The sequence below is a fragment of the Lipotes vexillifer genome, unplaced genomic scaffold (assembly GCF_000442215.2).
Source record: "Lipotes vexillifer unplaced genomic scaffold, Lipotes_vexillifer_v1.1 scaffold168, whole genome shotgun sequence".
NCBI classification, from domain to species: domain Eukaryota; kingdom Metazoa; phylum Chordata; class Mammalia; order Artiodactyla; family Lipotidae; genus Lipotes; species Lipotes vexillifer.
The window spans coordinates 4341676-4353303 of NW_006773947.1; the positions used below are offsets into that span (position 1 = coordinate 4341676).

At 40.5% G+C, this 11628-nt stretch overlaps 1 protein-coding gene across 1 annotated transcript in view; it reads right to left on the minus strand.

Moving 5' to 3' along the window:
- Positions 1 to 665: 665 nt before the first annotated feature.
- THOC1 (THO complex subunit 1) overlaps positions 666 to 11628 on the minus strand; it is a 42727-nt gene continuing 31764 nt past the window's right edge. Inside the window, exons 12-21 of the mRNA XM_007448616.1 lie at positions 8208 to 8308; positions 6888 to 6954; positions 6639 to 6689; positions 6478 to 6548; positions 5977 to 6072; positions 5162 to 5227; positions 4131 to 4214; positions 2340 to 2487; positions 1564 to 1639; positions 666 to 1061 (exon numbers count right to left, since the gene is read on the minus strand). Of these exons, the coding sequence (XP_007448678.1) occupies positions 766 to 1061; positions 1564 to 1639; positions 2340 to 2487; positions 4131 to 4214; positions 5162 to 5227; positions 5977 to 6072; positions 6478 to 6548; positions 6639 to 6689; positions 6888 to 6954; positions 8208 to 8308 (1056 nt within the window). The 3' untranslated portion in view covers positions 666 to 765. The remainder of the gene's footprint in view (positions 1062 to 1563; positions 1640 to 2339; positions 2488 to 4130; positions 4215 to 5161; positions 5228 to 5976; positions 6073 to 6477; positions 6549 to 6638; positions 6690 to 6887; positions 6955 to 8207; positions 8309 to 11628) is intronic.

The window sequence follows — 11628 nt, forward strand, 5'->3', positions numbered from 1 at the left end:
CATTTGAACTTCACAACAATCCCTGAGGTATGTATCCCTATTTTAATGACTTGAGAGCTTAAAATAAGTTCTCTAAGGCTAAATGAACTACATTTTAGACTTCACCCCATTTCTTTTAAAGTTGGGGGTTGGAGAATATTTTCTGCCATGGGCCAGGTATTTAAAAAATACGTTTTAAGCTTTGCAGGCCATAAGTCTTTGTTGCAACTGTGTAACTTTGCTGTTGTAGCATGAAAGGAGCCATAGACAGTACTTAAAAGAATCAGCATGGCTGTGTACCATTAAAATTTTACTTATAAAAAGAGGTGACAAACGGACCATTGTTTGCTGATCCTCTGCTTTAAAGCATAGATGAGACTAGAGCAGTCATATGGTTTCAGAAAGTATTACTCTGGGATGTTCCAGGATAGCAAGTTAAATTCTGTAACTGCTAATGGAATGCAGGAAACCAGTTTGGCATAGTGTATCTTAGGAAACACCATGCCCCTAAATATTGCTTACTGACTTTATAAATGTTTAATTAACAAAAATATTATGTGACCTTGAGGTCACTTTACTTTGGCCATTTCCCCAACCTACCCCCTTGTCCCCCCCAGACCCTGAGGTCAGTCATCAAGAGCCACCATGCATTCTGTTGTTCTTGGAGCACCAGCCAACTGTACAACTGTTATAAAAATGTTTATTGTTTACCAAAACCAGTGAACCTCTTATCAAATGCTGCTTGGTAACAAAAGCTTATCACAGTTTTAATAATAAAAAAAAAAGCTAACTATTTGTCTCATTGTCATTAGTTAGACTTTCTGCAAGGTCACTTAACCCAGACTTGTTGAGTGCATTGATTAGGTTCTCAGGTGTCGCGTGCACTCCCTCCTGATCCTGCCAGGCGACTAGCAGCTGCTTAGCTCTCATCTTCATGTCTTCACTGTCACACTCAATCTGTCTAATTTCTGAGTCTTTCATTTCCAAGTAGGGGGCCAGAATCTTCCATTGTTCACCCAGTTTATTGGCAAATACCTCTATTTGGTCCCCTGTTACAGGTTTGTCTCGCCGAACATCAGGACCTAGAAAACACAGGAAACAAATTATGAACAAAGTACGAGGATGTGTACGATTCAAAATATAAAACGGAATATGGGGCCACTGAGATATTAGTCACTTTTAATAAGCTTTATTTTAAAAGTACAACAGTTCCTTTTTATACTTTCCACGGGTTGAATTACCATTCTTATGATCATTAGGGACTCAATCAAAGCTAAAGCTGTTGCCTCTATTAAAATTAGGAAGGCTTCTGAAACCAGCGGCCCCCAATCTAAACCCCAAGAATTAACAGAGGTATGAGTTGCCTTCAAATGTAAGTACTTTTCTTCCCAACACTTCCAAATTTTACTGTATAAAAGGTACTATTTTAAAAGTTATTATCAAGCAATGTTTTAGATTCCTCACTATAAGAAACAGCTGAGAAAAATGGGAGAAGTTGAGAAGTAGATCAAATAACGTACCTCTCAACAAAGAACCCCAATCTTTTCCAATTTTGTAAAATAGCCAAGAAAATTCAATTCTTACTTTCATTTTCCTTCAGCAAAGCATCATTATCTTCCTCATCTTCATCCTCACCTGTTTTTATTTCTTCGGAAGGAGGCTAAAATGAGTAGAACAATGTTTTAAAAGAATACCAACTTCTAAAATCAGATAACTGCGGATACTTTCTATTTAGGTATGAGATTCCAATTACGGGGCCCAGAACTTTACCCTTGAGAGTGTTAAATGTGAATGTCAGGTAAGGATCGCCGTGGGACAGTGTTAACCTGGAGAAGGAGGGGCGGGCGGGGAAGACTGAAGGTTGGAAAGACTCTTACTCCAACCTGGGAAGAAGGGAGCCAGTAAGAAGTATGGTAAGATGACTTGCAAGTACTCAGCATATGGTAACAATGGTCTACGGAAGACTGGGGGAGCAACCATGTCCTTAACATTTTTTTTGAGTAATTTTATTCAGATTTATGCATACAGTATAGTTATTACCATATTGTATTGGAAAAGAGTAGAAAGATAGGCCAAGCTGCCTACCACTACCCGCTGGGCCTACCTTTGATAAAATATAAGGCATTGGCACACAGAAAAAATAAAGTATAATAATTTTTATATAAAGTTACTTTATTTATGTACTTCCTATAAATGTATACTCAAATGCATTTTTTTCTCATTCTAAACAAGGGGGCTTATGGATTTTTTTTTTCCCCCACATGATAAAGGCTAAATTCAGCTCTTAGCTCAAACAGGAATAGCAGTTTAAAAAAAGAAGGTAACGCGAACTAAAGGATGTAAAAATTGATGTTACTTACTGGTAATTCCTTGGCTAGCTTTATTACCATGTTTTCGAGATATTCTGGCAAACTTTTAAACTGCTGGTTGGTTGGCTGAAAGAAGTGAGGGCTTCTCCGTGCTAATAGTCTCAGGGCTCTCCAACCATAATTAGAATTGTTCACAGCCCTATAAAGAGAGATGTCAGTCTTGTAATTTATACTTCTTTATTTCTATATTCCCTTCTAGTTAATGTAGTTCACCAGGCAAATTTCTATACTCCCAGGTCAGTAGCTGAAGGCACCATTCTTCTCATTCTGAGCACAGCCCTAAAGAACCTCTCAGTGAGCAGTTCACTTATAAATGGAAACCAACAGAGTCCAAAGAGGCAGGTTCATATGCAGCAAACAGTTTTTAAATTTTAAAAGTTTACATACATTTTAAGTTAAGTCAATTAGTATGTGTCCAGGACTGGCTAGATGCTGTGTGTGCAGGACAGATCACCCCTCTGGTAATTTAGAGAGAAAAATACTCATAGGTTCACTATGTTCAGTTGACTTGATATCCAAACGGGCAATGCCATCTGCAGGTGTGAGTTTCAGAATATTTTATAAACCCAACAGTTTTCATCATGTTAATTTAATTAATCTGTTTAATTTATATAACATCTAAAGTTTAATTTGCTGAATATCAACCTCAGTGAATAAAAAGGACTCCAAAACTAAAAGGGACACATCCAGTAGCCAACACCATAAGCAGTGATACCAAGAACAGAATCCAAACTGTTCCTTAATTTAGGTGGTACACAGTAAGGTAAGAAAAACCTGAGAAACTCTATAATGTTTTGGAAACAGGCAAGCTACAGAGAATCCCGAGGACAGATTTGTTCCACTTAAGAGTTTCTGTAAGTGACTTGGAAGTCCCCACAAGTTCTTAGAGTAGCAATCTAGTTTATTAGTCACTGCTCATAAATGAGCCTCATTACCTCTGACACAATCTTGGCACCTGAAAAACTACCGCTAGGCAGTGCGTGGTTCAATGTGAACCATCTTATTTAATGCTCGGAATAACCCTGTGAGATGGGTACTATTTAACAGATAACGAAAGAAAGCAAAGAAGGGTTTAAATTAGCCCTTAGAAGCCTAGCCAGTAAGTCGTAGAGTCCCAGGACTGACCTAGGCAGGCTGATGAGAGGGCCCTTGCCCTCAGATCACGATGCCATAATGCCTATTTAAAACCACGGGGCTGTGTGGTGTCACCTGGAAGATACAGCTAAGACTGACTCCTGAAGTTACTACAAAATTTGAGTTAGATGGAGAGCCAGCAATGGAGACTAAGACAGTGAGGCAAAGGGAAAAACAGGACGAGAGTGCAGTTAGATGGGTGTCAAGGGAAGAAAACATTATCTAAGCAGGGAGAGATCAACTGGAGAATGCTGCTGAGGTCAAAAAATGATCAGAGCTATTTCAGTGGAGTGATGGGGAGACAGGCATGGGCTGACCAGAGAACAGGAGCTGAGGAAATGAAGGCAGTAATTGTCAGCCACTGTTGGACATACTGTGATTTGAAGGGGAACAGAGAAAAGAGGTGATAGAGGTGGGCTCAAGGTGGATTTTTCTACTTTTCTGACACAAGCGTGACTCTAAGTCATGCTTGTTAGTCGACGGGAATGGTCATTGAAATCAAGACGTGCAGTAATGTGAAGCTGGCACATAAACTCAGCTAAAAGAAAAAGTACTATGCTCTCAACTGTCTGCCTTGATAAGCATTCTAGTATACATACAGTTCTTAAGAGATATTAGGGAAATTAGTTCATGAGAGACATTACTTACTTGTATTCATTTTCAACCATGTTTTCAGGGTCTGCCTGTTCAATGGCTTCTTCAAAGAATTCCTCCAAAGTTGGCATATATTCCCTGGGCATTAAAAAAATAACTAGTGAGGATCATGTGTGTTCTTATTTAGTTATTACAGAATATTGGCTATATTCCCTGTGTTGTACAAAATGGCTATATTTTCTTATTGCTACAAGTACTTGTTTTTTCTAATTTGCCTGGTCCTTTTTGAGAGTGCCATGTTCCTTTTAGTTGCTTCTTCTGTCTGCTGATTCTTAAGTCATGGTAGATTGTTTTCTTAAGTTTGGATGGTGAGTTTATCTTCAGACTTACCTGTAGAATCCTTGTGTGGCTTAGGTTGAAGGTGTGGCCACCCTACCCCATCACAAGCTTTCTATCATCAGCCTGGGACTTTTTAGTTCACCCTTAGCTTGAGGGTCGTTCCTTTATACTGCTGGTAGTATAAATATAAACTCTAAGACCGCATGACAGCAGACCTGTGGTTATAATTTCTCAGGGAATACTTTTTCCTTTTCGCCCACATCTCAAGTGGAAATGGATGAGCTCCTTGCTTCCTGTACCAGTCCCTCCTCCTCCCGCCGTGCCCTTCTTTTACAGATAGTGTGCACTGAGGGCCTCAGATTTACTTGGGGGAAACTCAGTTACATATTTGTGCAGCCCTAAGGCTTTACTTTCTGTCCTTTTGTGGCCGTTAAAACCCAAGTTCTCTGGTTCCCCAATGTGGGAATCACCTGCACTGCTCCCCAGCTAGAAGCAACTGCAGCATTAGTTCTTACTTTGGTTTTTAGTTCCCCCTTCTTTTTTTGCAAATCTTTATTTCTTGTGATTTCTGCAATTATTTTATCAGTACTTCTAGGTGTTTTATGGAAAGCTATATTCTACTGGGCCAAAGTCAACCACAGTAAACTTTAAAAATTTCTTCTGAGCTCTGCTTATAGCTGACAAAATTCTACTCTAGTTTAACATTTGAGAAAAGCAATACTTCATATGAAACATTTTAAACCTGCCTTGTCTCTGATTTACAGGCTTCCATATTATCAGGACAGAGATTCCAAAGCCTTGTTAACTCCTCACTGCAAAACAGACACAAAGATAAATACATTTTTTATGGACACCATTCTCTTCTACCTTAAAACTATAAAAATACTTAAATAGTGGATTTTGGGGTGGTGATGAGTTTTAATCATTTTTGGTATTTAGCAAATTTTTTATATGAGCATATATTTAATGATTTTTTCTTTTTTTTTTTTTTTGTTGGAGTAAAATTGCCTTACAATGTTGTGTTAGTTTCTGCTGTACAATGAAGTGAATCGTATATGTATACCTATATCCCCTCCGTCTTGGCTCTCCCTCCCATCCCCCTCATCCTACCCATCTAGGTCATCACAGAGCGCTGAGCTGAGCTCCCTTTAATGATAGTGATAACCATTACTTTTTTCTAAAAATATTCAAATGCAGTATAACGCAATGAATAGTTAACTAGAAGGTAAAAGAAATGAAAGGATTATAGTACCATGCAACAACTAGAAGTAAGCTGGATCAATCTAACAGCAATTGTATTGTCTGTGACATGGAAAAAATGGCAGAACCTAGAGCCATGGATTTTGGAAGCAGGAGACAAAAAACGTAAGTTTTGTCTGAATGCGTGAATCCATGATGGACCCTACAGATTGATAGGGTGTGGTTTGCTTTAGTCATCTGTGTACATACCAAACACACAAAAAACTGGAAAAACACAAAACCTTGGGAGTTCTTACAGTAATATTTTCACAATATAAAAGCCTCTATGATAACATCCCACCTATGAGACAGGTTAACCTACTTTCCCATCAGAATTTTTTTGTTGGGTCCTTTCCCTAGGAAGTCCTCTGGAGCCGTTCTCTTCCGTACTACTCTTGTCGGCTTGGTATCTGATGTTCTGTGGTGAACAAAACATACTGGAATTTCAAATGTTTAATGTAAAAGAAAATTTAGTTATTGTTTTCTTCCTAAAAAAGCTTCATATGAAAGCTTCATATTATTACACTCATCAGAGAGAAGACAAAAAGGCCACACCAGGGGACAAATTACAAGGAGTGGGTACACAGCATTTTTTTCCCAATAATTAATAACAGGTCAGTTTGTTCTGAGAAGTTAATGACAAGAAATTTGAGATAAAAATGTCAAACAGAAGTATATCAAAGTGGTTGTTATTTTTATGGAATACAATTTACATTTTTTATATGAAATACATTTACACATATCTGTACATAATGTAAAATAATCATACCAAACTGTATTCTCAAAGCCTTTCTCATATTGCTTGAGAGGAGTATATATTTACCTTTCTTTCACAAAACTTGGGCAGCCTTCATTTTTCCATGAGTTCCAGTTTTCTTCAGTGTTTAATATATGCTGGGAAAAACAAAGAAATTACATTTCCATAATGAAGACTTTGAAACTCTACTGGGTGCTAAGAAGACTATGTAAATATAAAACACATACCTCTACCATCTTTGAAAATCTTTCTCCATCAGGGGGGTTTTCAGATAGTAGCTGTGATTAGAAAGAATATACTAAGCTTTCAACAACTTTCTGCATCATAGGAGTGGTTTGTAGGCAGAGAACCAAGAAGTGTTTGTGGTCTTGTACCTGAGCTTAACTTTATCCTTATTTTCCTATTTGGGGCTGAAACAAAGAAAATTCTAAATTTTCATTTTGTTCAATCATGGGTTTGTTGCGTGATGAACTTACTTGATAAACTGATTTTGTAGTATCTTCAATCCAGAGTGATTGCTCATCAGTTAAAACATAGTTTGAACTAGGAAACAAAGCAATAAAAGCATGCTTGAGTTACAAGAATTGTATATTCAATTTTAAGGTTTATGTACCGTCTTGAAGAAACACTGAACAAAGCAATGAATGTTTCCTAAAATAAGAAGTTCAATGTGGGATAATAGCCTCAGAGAAAATGTTAACATACTCCTCTCCAAGATGCACATTCAAATAAGTCACACTATGTTCCTTTAAAACGCATTCAAGATACAATGAATAAAACCCCCAAAACTCTAGAGAAGGCTGAAGGCAGACCCAGATTGTTAACAGCTGCCATTAATTCAGCTCTCACTATGTACTAGGTGCTCTATAGTTTATAGCCATCCAACGAATACTGATAGACTGCCATGTGCCAGGATTTAAGGACTTTACATACATTATTCATTTAATTCTCAAAACAAGGACGTGCATATATTAAACAGACTACAGAGGCTCAAGCCATAAAGCTTGCATTCAAACCCAGGTCTGCCTCCAATTTCTACTGTGCTATACTAAACCTCCACAACAGAAGGATAACAAACAGCATTTTTGAGTGTTTGCTATGTGTTATCTTAAAATTACAAGTCTGAAAGCTGAATTGCAGCTAGTGGGTGATGAAAGTGGGATTCAAAACCAGGAGGTAGAAAGCCACATTCTTTACAACTAATACAACACTGCTCTGCAAACTTCCGATACCATCCAGTAACGGAGCTCTGCTTCAGTTTTGGGTGGGACAAGAGGGACTAGTCCGCCCTACAGGTGGAGGTATTCAGACTGACAGCGGAGGTCCTGATTAGGTTTTCTGAAATCCCAAAGAAACTAGAACTCCTCTGTGCTTCAAAGCTTTACCTAATTTTTTTCAGTTCTAATGTCTTAGATAGTCCCACACCTGGAGAAAGAAGTATTATTGGCTGAGTTTGCAAATCAGGTTTGGAGAAGGTCTGAGTGAGGTGAGGAATGATGGAAATCAGGAGCAGAGACCTCCACCCACCAAGACAACTGAGAACTCCCAGGATGCCAGGCTCTCGGCAAGAAAGACACTGGCAGCAGATACAGTCAATGCCTTTTCTCTAAAACAAATACCTTAGCATCTTGTTAAGCTAACAAAAGCCCCTGATTATCTAATATTGCTGCAAATGAAATGTTTCAGGGAGGTGAGCCTTCCACACAAAATGAGCCCGCTACATAAAAATATACATCAGTAAGCAATCATTCTCTTTGCTGCTGTTTATAAACCATTTACTACCCATATTAACTTACCTTTTAAATTTGACCTGCCCCTTGAGATACTGGAATAAAATGAGATACTGCAACAGGATGTGTCGACGAAAGTTACTGTCGCTCAGTTGTAAATCCATCAGCTACTCGAAAAACAAGCACACACACAAACCACCACATTAAATTCAAGTTCTACCTAAAGGTGCAGGTGATGCTATTACAGAAATGGAAGATTTCAATTCAAAAAACACGTGCTGAGAACTCACTGCATGTGAGGCGTTACTGTACAAGCCCCAGGACAGAGTAGCAAAGCTTCATTTAGCTTTCTTAACCATTTTGTGCCATGAGGTATTTATGCTGGTGGATAGCAATGTTATATCTGTGGCCCTGAGGTCAGGATAAAAGCAGAAATATAAAAAGGTAAAAGTATGGCTGTCACTTTCCCACATATAAAGAAATAATGGCTAAGAGGTCCCTGTGGATAAACAATACAATACTGAGGGATGTCGCTCTTTTCTGTAGTCCTAGGAAGTGCCTGCAACAGGGTGCGTGCTCAATAATAAGCAAATGAGAAGAATCAGAGGTGAAAAATCATCCATGAATTAAATGGCTTGTTTTTATATTTTAGAAAAAATTGTGTCACACCTGCATTATCACAGAATTTGGATTAGAAAGGACTTGAAGGTCATTTATGAGGAAGCTCTTCAACACTGCCACCTAGCTGGTCTTGCTGTAAGAATGACCTCAGTGATGAAGGCGTCATTCTGATTCTGTCCCATGTGCTGAGGGAAAGCTACGTCTATGTCCACAAACCCTGTTTGTGCTGTTCTGCCTTCCAGACCTAAAGCAACAGAGGCCTCCTCCTGAATGAATAACCAGTGAGACACCTGACAGCCCTAGGAACCAATTTCCAGTTCCAGGTCCCAAGTTCCTTGGGCAACGCATCACACGCTATGCTTTCATCTACCAACACAGCAGTTGGGCTGCACCCCACAGGCCTGGAAGCCCTGTACTTGCCCAGCCTCAAGACAGCAGAGCTGGAGTCAGCAACAGAGACATCGATTTAACGGACGCGGAAGCTTACACGTTTGAAAGCGAGGCCTGGAGTGACACCCCACCATGTGTGGCAGACGGTGGGCAGGATGAGGCAGCAGTCTTCGCTCCCCGGGGAGAGGGGGGAGGTTACCAGTTATAGTGGGAATTGATGTCATCAGTTACCAGGGAAACTAGCAGAGGCGCATGCCCCTCACTGTCCCTTAGGTAGCTCTCCTGGTGGAGATCTTCTGACCTAAAGATTAGAACAATCACCAGCTGGGGCTTGGGGCAGGTATGTAGAAGGGCAGTCATGTGAGCAGGGTGTGGGTGAAGCAGGCACTGGTCGGCAGGGGATGTACAGAGAGCAAGAGAACAGCCATCCTGGGTGACCTGGTCATGCAGCAGCCTAACGTTCATTAGCCATTTACTCACCAGCCACTTCTTCCACAAAGGTGGTTCTTGTTCAAGCAAACGCCATATGCCCTTTTTTCTTTTAATTTTAAACACGATTGGCCTTCCAGTGGGGGTTCCCTCGCCTTTAGAGATGTGATTTAAGGATCTGATTCTGTTACTGTATTAACCATCCCAAATTGGCAGGCTGAATGGCACGCTCCCAATCTCCCTTTCCTCCACTCCTGGATGACTTTGTATCTCCGCCTGGGCTCTCAGTTCCCTGACCTCAACTCCACTGACAGTCACAGCCCCTCTACTTTGGTCCCCGACTACCATGGCCACAGCTGGACCTGGCTGTCACTTGCAGCTGCCCCAGCTCTGAAATCTAACTCACAAGAGTCTCACTGCAACCTCCTATCCTTCCCACTCAGTTGTCCCACTGTACCTAATATTTGGACTTTACTGAGACCTCAAGTTCCTTGGACCCTCTATTTTCTGGCTATCTGTAAGTCCCATCCTGTTTTTACTATAATCCTACTTTAGTCTAGGTAAAGGTCAGGAAACGTTTTCTTAGAGGGCCAGAAGTAAATATTTTAGGCTGTGTGAGCCAAGAGGCATATTATGGATATTATGTAAGTACTTATGTAAACATTTAAAATGTATAAAAACACAAGACAGGCAGTGGGCCACATTTGGCCTGTAGTCAGCTGACCCCTGTTCTAGACTACGTGGTCTATCTCTTCAACAATTCTTGCCAATTTCCTTAACACCCTCGTCCCATACTTCTGTCACATCTACTGAGCAAAAGGGCAACTTGGAGCAAACCAACTGTTAGTCACCTTCTCTATCCTAACACTAAGGCTTCCCATCTAGCTGCAGGTGGAGCTGCTTGAAAAAAAATACAAATCAGGGCTTCCCTGGTGGCGCAGTGGTTGAGAGTCCGCCTGCTGATGCAGGGGACACGGGTTCGTGCCCTCTTCCGGGAAGATCCCACGTGCCACGGAGCGGCTGGGCCCCTGAGCCATGGCCGCTGAGCCTGCGCGTCCAGAGCCTGTGCTCCGCAACGGGAGAGGCCACAACAGTGAGAGGCCCGCGTACCGCAAAACAAAAACCAAAAAACAAATCACACAGCTACACAAATGGTATCACTGCTATGTTACTGTCTCCAACTTAGAATTCTCCCTTGTCTCGAATCAGCAATCTTTATTCTCCAAGGCTGTTCTCCCTCCTATTCTCCACAGCAACTATTTCAAATCCCTTGTACTTACCAGAACACTACTTACTACCCCTCTCGCTCTCAGTAGATAATTCCCTCTACCTTCAACCGAGGAGAAAAACTCATTAAAATGGAAGTTTCAGCTGCACCCACATCCTCATTCGCCTCATTTCCTCTGCCACAACATCTTCAGGATCTTCGCTGAAGGTGATCCTTCTATCTGGACATCCCATCAGTTAACCACCCTGGTGCCTTATCTTCAACCCTTTCTTCTTTCCAAGCTCCTTTCCATTAGCATTTAATAACTTCTCTCAAAAAGATCCTACAGCCTCACCTTATCCTTCCTCAACAGCAAAGCTTCTTGTAAGAACTGGCTACATTCACTGTTTCCAGTCCTCCCCTCAACCTGCCTCAACCAGTGGTGTTCTGGGTCACCAATCCACGGGAAGTGTTTTGCCAAGACCACTTGTTGTTAAATCCAGTGAGCACTCTTCATAGTCCTCATCCTACTCGATATGCTTGGCTTCCATGGGGTCATATTTTTCTAGCTCTCCTCCAGTCTCACTGGCTACTCTCTTCTATCTTCTTCTTCTCTCCTTCCCTTTTCCTTCTCCCTCAAATGCTGATTTTCTTCAGGATTTGGTTTGATGCTTTCTTTCCTTTCCAGTCTACACTCTCCTCTTTAATTACCACGTATAAGCTGATAACCAAACGATATACCAAATCTATACTCAACCTAGATCTCGCTCCTAATCTCCAGATCTGTGTGCTCAAGAAGCTACTACATATCTCTATTTTTTTTTTTTTTTTTTTTTTTTT